Source organism: Schistocerca gregaria, chromosome 1 (genome assembly GCF_023897955.1).
Source record: "Schistocerca gregaria isolate iqSchGreg1 chromosome 1, iqSchGreg1.2, whole genome shotgun sequence".
Classification (NCBI taxonomy): Eukaryota; Metazoa; Arthropoda; class Insecta; order Orthoptera; family Acrididae; genus Schistocerca; species Schistocerca gregaria.
The window spans coordinates 867,036,704-867,052,593 of record NC_064920.1 but is presented as its reverse complement, the minus strand read 5'-3'; the positions used below and the strand labels follow the sequence as shown (position 1 = coordinate 867,052,593).

Here is a 15,890-nt window from a genome sequence, read left to right as displayed (position 1 = left end):
TAGCTCTGCAGACGACGAAGAAATTGAAGAAATGTATGATGAGTTAAAAGAAATTATTCAGGCAGTGAAGGGAGACGAAAATTTAATAGTCATGGGTGACTGGAATTCGAGTGTAGAAAAAGGGAGAGAAGGAAACATAGTAGGTGAATATGGATAGGGGCTAAGAAATGAAAGAGGAAGCCGCATGGTAGAATTTTGCACAGAGCACAACTTAATCATAGCTAACACTTGGTTTAAGAACCATGAAAGAAGGTTGTATACATGGAAGAACCCTGGAGATACTAAAAGGTATCAGATAGATTATACAATGGTAAGACAGAGATTTCGGAACCAGGTTTTAAAATGTAAGACATTTCCAGGGGCAGATGTGGACTCTGACCACAATGTATTGGTTATGACCTGTAGATTAAAACTGAAGAAACTGCAAAAAGGTGGAAATTTAAGGAGATGGGACCTGGATAAACTGAAAGAACCAGAGGTTGTACAGAGTTTCAAGGAGAGCATAAGGGAACAATTGACAGGAATGGGGGAATGAAATACCGTAGAAAAAGAATGGGTAGCTTTGAGGGATGAAGTAGTGAAGGCAGCAGAGGATCAAGTAGGTAAAAAGAAGACGGCTAGTAGAAATCCTTGGGTAACAGAAGACATATTGAATTTAATTGATGAAAGGAGAAAATATAAAAATGCAATAAATGAAGCAGGCAAAAAGGAATACAAACGTCTCAAAAATGCGATCGACAGGAAGTGCAAAATGGCTAAGCAGGGATGGCTAGAGGACAAAATGTAAGGATATAGAGGCTTATCTCACTAGAGGTAAGATAGATACTGCCTACAGGAAAATTAAAGAGACCTTTGGAGAAAGGAGAACCACTTGCATGAACATCAAGAGCTCAGATGAAAACCCAGTTCTAAGCAAAAAAGGGAAAGCAGAAAGGTGGAAGGAGTATATAGAGGGTCTATACAAGGGCGATGTACTTGAGGACAATATTATGGAAATGGAAGAGGATGTAGATGAAGATCTACATCTACATCTACATGACTACTCTGCAATTCACATTTAAGTGCTTGGCAGAGGGTTCATCGAACCACAATTATACTATCTCCCTACTATTCCACTCCCGAACAGCGAGCGGGAAAAACGAACACCTAAACCTTTCTGTTCGAGCTCTGATTTCTCTTATTTTATTTTGATGATCATTCCTACCTATGTAGGTTGGGCTCAACAAAATATTTTCGCATTCGGAAGAGAAAGTTGGTGACTGAAATTTCGTAAAAAGGTCTCGCCGCGACGAAAAACGTCTATGCTTTAATGACTTCCATCCCAACTCGTGTATCATATCTGCCACACTCTCTCCCCTATTACGTGATAATACAAAACGAGCTGCCCTTTTTTGCACCCTTTCGATGTCCTCCGTCAATCCCACCTGGTAAGGATCCCACACCGCGCAGCAATATTCTAACAGAGGACGAACGAATGTAGTGTAAGCTGTCTCTTTAGTGGACTTGTTGCATCTTCTAAGTGTCCTGCCAATGAACGCAACCTTTGGCTCGCCTTTCCGACAGTATTATCTATGTGGTCCTTCCAACTGAAGTTGTTCGTAATTTTAACACCCAGGTACTTAGTTGAATTGACAGCCTTGAGAATTGTACTATTTATCGAGTAATCGAATTCCAACGGATTTCTTTTGGAACTCATGTGGATCATCTCACACTTTTCGTTATTTAGCGTCAACTGCCACCTGACACACCATACAGCAATCTTTTCTAAATCGCTTTGCAACTGATACTGGTCTTCGGATGACCTTACTAGACGGTAAATTACAGCATCATCTGTGAACAGTCTAAGAGACCTGCTCAGATTGTCACCCAGGTCATTTATATAGATCAGGAACAGTAGAGGTCCCAGGACGCTTCCCTGGGGAACACCTGATATCACTTCAGTTTTACTCGATGATTTGCCGTCTATTACTACGAACTGCGACCTTCCTGATAGGAAATCACGAATCCAGTCGCACAACTGAGACGATATCCCATAGCTCCGCAGCTTGATTAGAAGTCGCTTATGAGGAACGGTGTCAAAAGCTTTCCGGAAATCTAGAAATATGGAATCAACTTGAGATCCCCTGTCGATAGCGGCCATTACTTCGTGCGAATAAAGAGCTAGCTGCATTGCACAAGAGCGATGTTTTCTGAAGCCATGCTGCTGATTACGTGTCAATAGATCGTTCCCTTCGAGGTGATTCATAATGTTTGAATACAATATTTGCTCCAAAACCCTACTGCAAACCGACGTCAATGATATAGGTCTGTAGTTAAATGGATTACTCCTACTACCCTTCTTGAACACTGGTGCGACCTGCGCAATTTTCCAATCTGTAGGTACAGATCTATCGGTGAGTGATCGGTTGTATATGAGTGCTAAGTAGGGAGCTATAGTATCAGCATAATCTGAAAGAAACCTAATCGGTATACAATCTGGACCTGAAGACTTACCCGTATCAAGCGATTTGAGTTGCTTCGCAACCCCTAAGGTATCTACTTCTAAGAAACTCATGCTAGCAGATGTTCGTGTTTCAAATTCTGGAATATTCTATTCGTCTTCCCTGGTGAAGGAATTTCGGAAAACTGCGTTCAATAACTCCGCTTTAGCGGCACAGTCGTCAATAACAGTACCATCGGCACTGCGCAGCGAAGGTATTGACTGCATCTTGCCGCTTGTGTACTTTACATACGACCAGAATTTCTTCGGATTTTCTACCAAATTTCGAGACAATGTTTCGTTGTGGAACCTGTTAAAGGCATCTCGCATCGAAGTACGTGCCAAATTTCGCGCGTCTGTAAATTTTAGCCCATCTTCGGGATTTCGCGTGAAGAGTTTGACAGAGCACTGAAAGATCTGAGTCGAAACAAGGCGCCCGGAGTAGACAGCATTCCATTGGAACTACTGACGGCCTTGGGAGAGCCAGCCCTGACAAAACTCTACCATCTGGTGAGCAAGATTTATGAAATGGGCGAAATACCCTCAGACTTCAAGAAGAATATAATAATTCCAATCCCAAAGAAAGCAGCTGTTGACAGATGTGAAAATTACCGAACAATCAGTTTAATAAGCCACAGCTGCAAAATACTAACACGAATTCTTTACAGACAAATGGAAAAACTAGTATAAGCCGTCCTTGGGGAAGATCAGTTTGGATTCCGTAGAAACACTGGAACACGTGAGGCAATACTGGCATTATGACTTATCTTAGAAGAAAGAATAAGGAAAGGCAAACCTACGCTTCTAGCATTTGTAGACTTAGAGAAAGCTTTTGACAAAGTTGACTGGAATACTCTCTTTCAAATTCTAAAGGTGGCAGAGGTAAAATACAGGGAGCGAAAGGCTATTTACAATTTGTACAGAAACCAGATTTCAGTTATAAGAGTCGAGGGACATGAAAGGGAAGCAGTGGTTGGGAAGGGAGGAAGACAGGGTTGTAGCCTCTCCCCAATGTTATTCAATCTGTATATTTAGCAAGCAGTAAAGGAAACAACAGAAAAATTCGGAGTAGGTATTAAAATCCATGGAGAAGAAATAAAAACTTTGAGGTTCGCCGATGACATTGTAATTCTGTCAGAGACAGCAAAGGACTTGGAAGAGCAGTTGAATGAAATGGACAGCGTCTTGAAAGGAGGATATAAGATAAACATCAACAAAAGCAAAACGAGGATAATGGAATGTAGTCGAATTAAGTCGGGTGACGCTGAGGGAATTATGTTAGGAAATGAGACACTTAAAGTAGTAAAGGAGTTTTGCTATTCGGGGAGCAAAATAACTGATGATGGTCGAAGTAGAGATGATATCAAATGCAGACTGGCAATGGGAAGGAAAGCGTTTCTGAAGACGAGAAATTTGTTAACATCGAGTATAGATTTAAGTGGCAGGAAGTCATTTCTGAAAGTATTTGTATGGAGTGTAGCCATGTATGGAAGTGAAACATGGACGATAAATAGTTTGGACAAGAAGAGAATAGAATCTTTCGAAATGTGGTGCTACAGTAGAATGATGAAGATTAGATAGGTAGATCACATAACTAATGAGGAAGTGTTGAATAGGATTGGGGAGAAGAGAAGTTTGTGGCACAACTTGACCAGAAGAAGGGATCAGTTGGTAGGACATGTTCTGAGGCATCAAGGGATCACCAATTTAGCATTGGAGGGCAGTTTGGAGGGTAAAAATCGTAGAGGAAGAACAAGAGATGAATACACTAAGCAGATTCAGAAGGATGTAGGTTGTAGTAGGTACTGGGAGATGAAGAAGCTTGCACAGGATAGAATAGCAGGGAGAGCTGCATCAAACCAGTCTCAGGACTGAAGACCACAACAACAACAACAACAACAACAACAACAACAACAACCCCTATCAAAACCTATAAACCTATACAAACCCTCCCATTTACATCACATCACATAAAAGGTATAAAATACTCTATATAAAATAGAAAATTTGTGCACTCTGGTGTCACAGTTGTTTCATTGGTCGCCTCATTTTATATTATCCATAAATACAATATTCTCTTCATTTTATTTTATATCGATACCTTTTTCTTTCTTATTCTGTGATTTTCTTAAGTTTTCTTTATCTTGTACTCATATCCAGTTTTCTAAACACTATGATTATAGGATAGTTTAAGATGTCAGCAATAGATGACAGAATAGTTTAAGATTTTAAAGGAATTTGGTGTGGGAAAACTATTTTAGAAGAAACACTGAAAACAACTCGGGATCCTGCAGTCGTCACTCTGCCCATTAACTCAGACTGTTAACGTCCCTGGGGGGTAGATGATTCCGCCCAGGTAGCATGTATCTGATATTAACTTTCTTTGATCCCTGGTAGACCAGTACTTCCCTTTAAACTTCTTATGAAAGTCTCCCCACTGCAAAGTATTCACCACTTCACTATTTAATACCTTATTAGGTGAAGTTACCCTTTTGTCTACTTTATCCTGGATAAGCTTGAATTCTTTCCACAGGTCATCTTTACCTTTCCTGGTGTCATTAAGTTCAGAAGATAGAATAGGAGATAAGTTTCCAGATGTTACTCTCTCAGTAACTTTTCGATCTATAATTTCTTCAGCCTCTTCCTCCAAACTATTTATATTTATGATATCACTGTTCACTAATTTGTCTTTCAAGTTCCTTTCCACATTGTCTACTTGTATATTAACCCCTGTAATTTGTGACTGAATTATTGGCATTAAATTATCCTGCTTATATGACTACAAGATAAAGAAAGCTCGCTTTCAAAGTACTCAACCCTTGCTTTACAGCAGTAAATTTAACATTAAACACATTTTCAAAGGATCCTAACTTTTCATTAAGGTCTGATTCAACACTATTACATTTGCCTTAATATTTTATTCCAACCTTTTTGTCAAATTCTGAAAATTAGGCCACGTGGTTCTAGAATTTATGCCAAAATTCTCGAATCACTACAACATGTAGTTAAACATTGTGAGATATAAGTTAGTTACAATCATTTTTGTTTAGTATCAATACATTATATATAGTTCAACATTGCGAGACAGAAGTTATTTACAATCATTTTTACTAAAGAATTTAGTTATAGTGTAAAAACAGCGTTTCTGCAAATACAATTTAAGATTTTTCCTAAGGCAGTGCATGTTATCTGTTTCTTTTAGTTTCTGCAGCAGTTTATTACACATTTTTACAGAAACTATTTTGGGGTCTTATACTTATTTTTTCTGTCTAGGTGAAGACAGTGTCTTGTTCTTGTTCTATAGTTAAGAAATGGCTACTTGTACTGTAATGTTCTACATTTTTATTGATATTCTTTATGATTTGGCATATAAGTTCACAAGAAACAATTATAATGTCAAACTTTTTGAAACGTTCTCTGCAGTGAGCCCACTTACTGCTTTTCATTATAATTCTTACTGCTCTGTTTTGGATTTTAAATACTGTTTCATAGCGTGTAGGCTTTCGCGGCCGGCATTGTCAGTAGTTAAAACTTCCGGGCTGAGAGACCGTGGTCGAACAGTAGAACTTCTTCTCCCTGACGTTTCGTTGCCAGCTGCGGACAACATCTTCCGAGGCGAGTCTACGACTGGCTACCAAGCCGCGGAGTACCTGTATATATAGAGCGAGTAGAGGGCACCACCACTCGTCACGTGATGTCAACAGTAAAACTATCTCTGACTGGCGTCATTACTCTCGATCGAAGGTAATCGATTGTCACATCTTTGATGCAAGGTTGATCGCCATATTTTATCTAACTTCAAACCTTCTTCTTTCTTGTTAAAATTATTGTGGTGTTTAAAAATCTCTATCGCCTCTCTATACATACGTGCATGATAATGCGATGTCTTAGCTAGCACGCTAGCTGTTTGTCAATTCTGAGCACTGTTTCCCCAGAAAATTATACCATAGCCGATTACTGAATGTACATAACTAAAGCATACAGTTTTCAGTCATTCATCATTGCATACAGATTCAAGGACCCTAAAAGCATAACACGTTGTGGTTATCTTTTTCAAGAGTTTTATAGCATGTTCATTCCACTTCATTTGTTTGCCAACGTGCAACCCTAAGTTTTTTGTTGTAGGTACATCGTCTTTGGAGATGTTATCTAGTTTTAAATTTAAGGGACTCTGTTTCCTATTTATTCTAAAGCAGACTGTATTTGTTTTCTTTATTCTGAGGGTTACTTTGTTACCCCATGTACTTCTGTAGACATCCGTCAGCACTTCAACAGAATTTTCCTGTATTGGTGTCAACAACAAACAATATCTTCTCTCCATGGATGATATGTTGTGGGAAATCATTTATATATACCAGAAACAATACTGGGCATAGTACACTTCCTTGAGGGACCCCAGTATTCATGTATTGTGGATCCAATACATGTTTCTTAATGTACTTTGATCCACTGGAGACATGTGTGATCTCTATGAACTGTACTCTGTTTTTTAGATATGAACTAATCTATTTGTTAACCACTCCCCTTACTCCTAGTGCCTCTAAAGTATGCAACAGCTTCTGCTGGTCGACAGTTTATGTGATATATGTTTGTGTTTTTTGATTGTCTGTGAATGTGTGGCAAAAATAAAGAGCAAATACAAGAAATCAAGAACCTGTTATCCAACCAGTTTCAAATAAAAGACATAGGTGAAATAAAAAAATTATCCTGAGATGAATATTGAGTGTAATTATACTCAGAATATAATGAATATTAGTCAGAAAAGCTGTACTGAATCTCTAGTTAGTAAATATCACATTGGGCATATAGTTTTACAGTACCCCAACGGAACTTAATTTGAAAGTGGAACCAGCAAAAGTTGCACGTCATCATATTAAGTAAAAGAACTTAGCAAAGCACATTTCAAAAGGGTTGCAATCATACTCAGTTTAAGCATGCTTTGTGAGTACTGACATAGTTGTATTTGTATGAAACAAAAGGTTTGAAGTTAACATAAGGAATAACCAAAAATATTGATCCATTAGACTGTTTCACCAGTGCTTACTGGGCAGGTGATTGTGTAGCTCATATGTCTCCATTGGGCTATTTAATTTGATTATGTGGAAATGTAATGTTTTGGAAACCTAATAAACAGCATCTGTCAGGAGCTGTTACTGAGGTTAAGTTTTCATTTCATTTCATTTATTATCATCCTTTGCATCATTTAAACGATATAGGAATTACTATAATACTGTCCAGAATATGCACAGCAGAATATTGCAAATTTCTATCAAACACATAAAATTAACATTATATAATATGTTGAAAATTAAAAAATTGAATTAATGGACTGTTCTTTTACATGTTCTTTTAACATGTACTGTGTGTGATGAATTTGTATATATGTAGTACATTCTGGAAGACATACTACACACATTTAGAGTTAGAAGAGTATAAATGAGTAGAACTGACAATGAGAACAAAATCATATTGACAATACAACTAACAGTTAGTGATTTAAGGATTCCAAATATTCCTCTATGCTATAAAAACATTTATTTATCAGATTCTTTCTTAATTCTGACTTAAATTTTCCTTCATCTTCTCTTTCCCTGACGCAGAGTGGCAGAGCATTATAAAGCTTTATTCCATAGTGGCTCACATGTTTTTAAGTTTTTGTTTTCCTTGTTCCTTTCTACATGCAGGTTAATACAGATACATGTATTGTAGTCAAGAAGATCTGAATTTACATGTGAACTACTCAGCTGTGTTCTTGTATGCAGTATGCTTTTTAATATGTACAAAGACAGTACTGTAAGTATGTTTAGCTGCATGAAAAAGGTTTGCAGTGTGTTTGAGGAGAGCTGTGTGTAATAATTCTAATGGCCCTTATCTGTAATTTAAAAACCTCTCTCAAGCGACATTTGGCTGCACCCCAGAATGTTATTGCATTGGATATAATAGAATCGAAATAAGCCATATACACTAATCTTGTATGCTGTGCACTGCAAATTATAGAAATTATTCTCAGTGCAAAATATGCTGAACTGAGATTTTTTCGAGATGTATGTGGCACTTCTGAATATTATGATACAAAGTGTTCAGGCACAAGAAATCGCCCTCATTGTGCCAATGGCGTTGTCAAATGTGTTGGGGGAGCAGAGGTTCAAAGCATTCTTTTGCCGTTGGAGTGATAAAGTGCCCCTAAATGGATGAATAATCAGTAACGATCAAAGGCATGAGGATGCAAAAGGCAATGAAAACCATTGTATTAAATGTACCTAATACAAATGTACAAGATATGTGGCCTATTAATGGAAAAGCGTCATGATAATTTGTGCAGTGGCAAAAGATTCCGGATTAGTCCCCCATTCAGAGCTTCGAGAGGGAACTCCCAGGAGGGGAGGAACCATAAGAAAAAGAGTGAATAACAAGTAGAGGAGAGGGGGGGGGGGGTAAAATTCTACAAGCCAGAGCTGGAAAATTACAAGTCTGAACGTGCTAAGAATGCTAGAAAATCTGCAGAGGAATATGCAAAGGCTCAGTCTAGATATAGTGGAGGTCATTGAAATGAATTGGAATGGACTTATGGGCAGATGAATACAGAGTAATATATACAGCAGCAGAAACTGGCGTATTGTGGATAAGATTCATTTGAAAGAAGAAAATAGGACAGAGAGTAAGCTGCTTTGAACGGTTCAGTGATAGACTTGTTCTCATCAGAATCAACAGCAAACCAAGACCGACAACAATGGTTCTGTATACAGGCAGACATTGCAATTAAAAGATGACTGACAACAATGGTTCTGTATACAGGCAGACATTGCAATTAGAAGATGAAGAGACAGAGGAAGTCTTAGATGATATTGAATGGGGAATTCAGTATGTAAAGGAATGTCTATATCTAATAATCATGGGGAATTGGAATGCAGTTGTAGGAGAAAGAGTAGAAGAAAGGCTTATGGAAGATCATGATCTTGGCAGTAGAAATGAGGAAGGAGAAAGTCTAATTGAGTTCTGCAATAAATTTCAGATTTTAGTAGCGAATACTCTGTTCAATAATTACAAGAGAAGGAGGTATATTTGGCAAGGACCTGGAGACACTGGATTATATCATGGTGAGACAAAGATCTTAGGTTGTAATGCGTATCCAAGTGCTGGTAAACTCTCAAGTCATAATTTAGTGATAAAGAAGAGTAAACTTAAGTTTAAGAGAATCGTCTGGAAGAATCCTTGTGGAAATATGTGTGATAGTGAAGTACTGAGGAGTGACGGGAAACATGTGAAGTTCACTAAGGATGTGGATACTGTGATACGATATACCACAGTAGGCAATCCAGTTGAAGAGGAGTAAACATCTCTAAAAAAACAATTACAGACGCTGGTCAGGCAGATGTAGGAAGGTAACTGCAAAGAAAATTTGGGTAACAGGGGAAATATCTCATTTGGTCAATGAAAGAGTTAAGTTCAGGGAAAAACAGCAATAAAAATCCCTTAGAAATGATTATGGGGAGGATTTGTCTGGGAATGTGATAGTAGAAATGTCAATATGCAAGACATAGAGGATCCACTAATTTAGTCAGAATTTAAAAGATCTTCGGAAAACTTGAGATCAAATAAGACAGAAGGAATAGATAATATTCTAGGCTAAATTTCTAAAATCATTGGGAGACGTGACAACCAAATGTCTACTGAAAATGGTTTGTAGAATCTGTGAGACTGGTGAATACCATCACGCTTTCAGAAAAATATCATCCACACAATTTAGAAGATGCACAGGCAGATAAGTACGAGACTACTAACAACTAACATCAAATGCATCCAAGCTAATAACAAAAATAATACATAGAAGAATGGAAAAACATTGAGCATCAGTTAGATGACAATCAATTTGGCCTTAGAAAAGTTAAAGTCAGTAAAGAGGCGGTTCTGACAATGTGCTTGATAATGGGAGCAGGGTTGAGTGTAAAATAAAAATACACTGATAGGATTTTTTGACTAAAAAAATGTTTGACAATGTAAAACGGTGTAAAATGTTGGAAATTCGGAGAAAAATAGGAGCAAATCGTAGGGAAAGACAAGTAATAAGTAAGAAGGGAGAATAAGATTGGAAGACCAGGAACAAAGTACTCAGATTAAAAAGGATATAAGGCATGAATGCAGTCTTTCACCTTACTGTTATATTCTTCGCCCTGCTATTATATTCTTGGCAAATTTTGTTAACACTAACCTACTTAATCAATCAGTGCTTCCACTCTCCTGTCACTCCATTACAATAATACCAATAATACTGATGAATTTATAGAAATAGTTGACCAATTTGTATGCTTAGCACAAATTAAAACAAAAAGTGCATGAATAGTTAAATAAATAAAGTGGAGGGAGAAAATGGTTTGAATTTCATTTGGGTACGGTAACTGAATTCAAATGTAAACTACAAATAATCCCATAAATTGAAAGTCTATAACTTTTATATATTACCAATAATTGCTTAGAGAAGTGGAAAATGAATTTTAAATGGACAGGCAGTGAGAAATGGAAAAATATATGTGCAAGGAAAAATGAGAATGGATAGACAGGTAAACAATATTATGCAGGAACTGAATACATGATGGTGACTGTCACAAAACTGAACTAGAGGTGTGGTGCTCATATGAGGAGAGAAAATTATAGGAAATGGACTAAGATGACTCTGTACTGTATTACACCAAAAGTACTGAACATGTCTACAGTAATTTCACGTTTTTCATTAAAATATAACTTCTACTAATAAAGTTATAGCTAAGTAGAGCCCATATTTCCATGCAAATGCATGTTTCATGCATGTCTGCGTGTTCTGGCCACTTGGGGAGGATATGCATTTTTCAAAGATTTCATCAATATAACTGCATGAACGTGGACATTTTTAAAGCTTTTTATATCATTGTTCTTGTCTCTGTGTATGTATTGCAATAAATTACATAATATCACCTTTTATTGGTGTTGTTTTCTTATGAATTACACCAAAAGTACTGAACATGTCTACAGTAATTTCGCGATTTTCATTAAAATGTGCAAACTTCATAGTGAAGTCAACCACTATACTTCTGTAGAGTGTAAAATGGGTCTGTATCGTCACTAAATGATGCTGTCTTGCAAAGCATGAAGGCCAGAAAACAATAAAAATATTTATCTGAACCTAAACCAAATTACATATTTAATCCATGTGCGACATCGTGTAACTGAAAAAGTAGCTGACGTCTGAAATATAACAACGTAAATACACTGATATCCTTCACAAATAAGATAAATATATCCACAAAATACAAAGGCTTGGTAATAATTCTGATTGTATTCATTTGGCCATATGCTGACTTTTTTTCCACTCGAAGGTATTTTTGAAAGCACTTGTCCTTGTTGCCTCATTTAGCGATAGGTATACTAGTAGATTTAGCTTAGTCTCCACATCCTATTTTAACCAGTTGGGATACCTGAATATATTCTGCCATCATTTACTGTGATACTTTTGATGAAGTCGATAAGACACCATAATTTATTGGGGACAAAATCTACTTGCTGCAATATATTGAAAAATCATAGGTATCATAATTCTTTTTTTCTATTTTCTTTTTTGTTTTGTTTTGAGTTTTAGACATTTTGGAAGCGTATTAAAGGCATGGAAGTGTCATTCAAGAGAACAGATAGAAGCAAGACCTGATTTACATCAAATCAAATTTGACCCATTTGTTGCGGCAGTAACGAAGTTGCATGTCACAGGTAACTGATGGACACTCTGAAATTGTTGAAAAGGTTGAAAAGTCTTTGCAATCATCCTATGGAGAAGTAGGAGTTCCAGTAAAAGATAATGAGAACCAAGTTATCCAATTAAATCCTGATTCTGAGTTTATCAAGTTCATAAGAAAGTATTTTGTGGAGGCAATGTATAAGACTTACAGTTTTATCTGATTTTTTCCAAAATTTCTTCACTTAATTATGCTCCTTCCACTTCTTGAAACATATAAATTACATTTTCTGTGTAAAAAAGAGTTCATACAAATACATGAGCTTAAGTGAGGAAACTGGAGAAATTACTTGTTGCTTACTATATCAGAAGATAATAGAAATAAATATAGAACTGAATTCTGATATGGCATATTTTTATTGTTTTGATATTTCATTGTGCATATTAAATGATATGATACTGCATGAATGCAACCATGTTTTATAATTTTACAGTGTTTGAAACTCTGTGCTCTAGATACCAGTAAAGACAAGTGTACTTACCATAATCGTCGGAAGATCTTCCCATATAACCTTCTGACATTGGCTCCACATCAACTGGTCCATCTAAAAATTCACCCGATGTTTCTTCCTCAGCGTCGTTTTTAATACCATTTCTCTTTTTCTTTTTATCACCATCATCATTATGTTTGTCATCTTCAGCTTTTTCCTTTTTCACAGCCACTCGCTTCATTTTACTCTCTTCCTGAGTATTATCATTAGATAAGGAAGATTTTAGATTTGCAGGATTATATTTTGACATCATTTGGGCCTGCAGGCTTGATTTAAATTCAGCTAATGCCAATCTCATTTTCTCTAGACTATATGCTGCGGCCAATCGGGACATAATTTTATCTTTCATTTCCTGAATTTCCTTAGGATCTTGGGTTCCCTCATGTGAACCTGTGTACTTTACTGCTTCATTTACAATGAGGTCTTCCATATTTCGAAGTTTTGTATCCATGTCGTCAATACTTGTATCTTCTTTTGTATTCAAACTCTTCTTGGTAGCTTCTCTTTGAGAACTTCTTGAAAATATGTCTGTATTGTAAGCTTGTTGCTTCCCAGTGTCTCTTTTATTGTCATTGTTATTAGGAGAATTTGCATGACTATGTGATACCATTCGTTTCTTTAAGGGATTTGAAACCATTGCAAGAGTTCTGTAGTATTGATTTAGTAACCAATTATCATCAATCATGTTGCCATCGCCATCTTTTGTCTCTACAGTCTCAGGTGCAGTTTTCTTACGTCTTCTGTCAATGCCAAAATAATCTGACCAATCAATGGATTTTTTCTTAATTTCCAAAGGTGTTTGGATCTTACTCATTGTTATTGGTTCTGCAGTTTCTTTTTCCATATGTAAAGATGTTCCATGGGCATGTGATTTATGATTACCCTCTTCTCTAGGTCCTGATGTTCTGTTATGGGCAGATTTGGTACCTGTTTCTGTGTCATTGTTTTGGGTATTTTCTTGCACACTCACTGTTGTGACTGAATGAGTTGTGGTTGTCTCGTGGTTTGGATCTTTTGGGTCGTTAGAAGTTGTCAACTTTGAATTAGTTCCTGAATCTACTTTCTTTTCACTGGCCTTAGGTGAATCATCATGAGTAACAGATGATGAAAATATTTGATTTAGTTCCTGTGCCACCTTTGGGTCTGTAACACCTGTTATAGGAGAACTTTTCTTCTTATTAGTGTCCTTAATTCCTTCTGAGTTGAATGACTTGTGATGCAGCATAGGTGGACTGGCATAAAAGTTTGAGCTGCGTTTTGTTACAGGATAACGTTTCCTTTTAGCTTCATAGATGAATCTCTTATTTGAAGTCCTTTCTGGAATCACCATATAGTTAGGAGGTGAAAGTTGCTGGTATTCATTGACATCTCTTGCAAGAGAAGAAAAGTGTTTTGTAGAAGTTGCTCTGGAACCAATATCTGGTGTTTCTAAAGATAATGTTTGATACGTTTCCTGATTTGGACTGTAAATTTCATCCATAGTTGCTGGTCTGCCATATATTTGCATCAATTCTTCAGGGTTATTTCTTGCAAATCCTGATGCTAAACGCAGTACATCTTCATCTCGCTCGTCAGGTAGCTCAATACCTTCATTATCTTTGAGAGTTTCAACTGCTTCACGGTTTACCTCTGGAGCCACAAACTTTAGAGAGTATAAGAAGTTTGCTCCCTGTTGGCCAGGACCTTCTACACGTTGCTTATTTCGCTTAGCAAAATTGTTTGCTCCAGTTCCCCACTGACCCATAAGTCCTGCATTATTAAAAATATCAAATCCTGATCCATAACCATATTGTCTTTTATGCAAACTGGACCCATCATTCCTTAAAGAAGACAGTATTTCCTGAATATCATTTTGTGTAAGATCATCGAAATCTACAAGCTGAGGTTTTGCTTCTTTATACTTTTCCCATAGATTACGAAGGAGTGAAAGATATTCTTCCTCTTCATCATTATTCCTTTTGTTCTCAAGTTTTTCTTCCTCATCAGTTTCTAGTTGCTTTGCTATGGCCTTTGCTGCATAGCGTCTCATATTCTCCAGTTCAACAACCTGATCAATTTCTGGCCGAGTAAGAAATCTTTCTCGAAATAATGAAGGTAGTAAAACATTTTCTTGCTTATTTTCGCTGTCATAGTACGTAGGTAAAACTTGATGATATTCTACATCTTGACCACTGTCATCATTTTCTCTCTCTCTGAAAAGTGAACGTTTAGCATCAGTATCCATCCCATACTGATAGTAATTTCCTTCTTCTTCATCACCATCTTTTACATAAGCATCTTTCATGTAATCAAGTAGCATATTTTCTAACTGATTTGGTGGTGGATGGACTGGAACATCTGACAGCACTGCAGGGTAAGGTGCAGCTCCTGAAGATATGGTCTTTTGGTAGCCAGCACCAATATTTTCTGGTTGTCCATAACCTGAAAATAACCACCAGAAAATGTATTATTGGAGGTAATACCTTGTCTTCTATAATATTCTAATAACTACTATGCAGTCCTTTGTATTAACTGTATTTTGGCTATGTGTGCTTCACTGGTGACAGAAGAGCAAATCAAAATATTTTTATGAACTTTACCATATCTGTGTATGTCAAGGGAAGAACTACCAGTAACACAAAATACCATGACATGAGCTTGCACACTACAACACATTAACCTAAAAATTACTTACTGGTAATGGTTAAGTGAGATCATAACATAACAAATGGTATCACTTGTTATAACCCCACTCTGTAAACAAACCTTTTTTTTCTGAAACCTTTTCTATACATAAGGCACACATATATAAAAATTCTAAATACTTATTCAAGAGCTGCATTTTGATAAATTTCACCATTCCTTGTATAGTTTTCAGATTTCTAGTATAATTGGTTTTTCTAACACATTTGATTTGAAGAAATATCGCGATGCAAGAGTCTTTTAAACCATGAGCACTTCAAAATTTGAGTCGCCTAATGAATATTTGTTTCAGGATTGACAATTTATTTAAAAGCCCTCATCCTCCTCTTTCAAACAAATGTTTTATTTTTTCTGAACACTCAGTATTACAAAAGTTCTTCCTACTCAGAATTAGCGTATTGTAGAATGATAAAAATCTTGAAATGAAAGCCTCACAAAATCTGTCTCTTGCAACACTAAATTTTCTGATTGCAAAAAT

The 15,890-nt window shown here is 36.6% G+C and overlaps 1 protein-coding gene across 1 annotated transcript in view; it reads right to left on the bottom strand.

The window, feature by feature from the left end:
- Positions 1-15,890, bottom strand: part of LOC126273067 (uncharacterized) — a 404,495-nt gene that overhangs the window by 188,689 nt on the left and 199,916 nt on the right. The window contains exon 3 of the mRNA XM_049976476.1: positions 12,722-15,151. Within this exon, the coding sequence (XP_049832433.1) occupies positions 12,722-15,151 (2,430 nt within the window). The remainder of the gene's footprint in view (positions 1-12,721; positions 15,152-15,890) is intronic.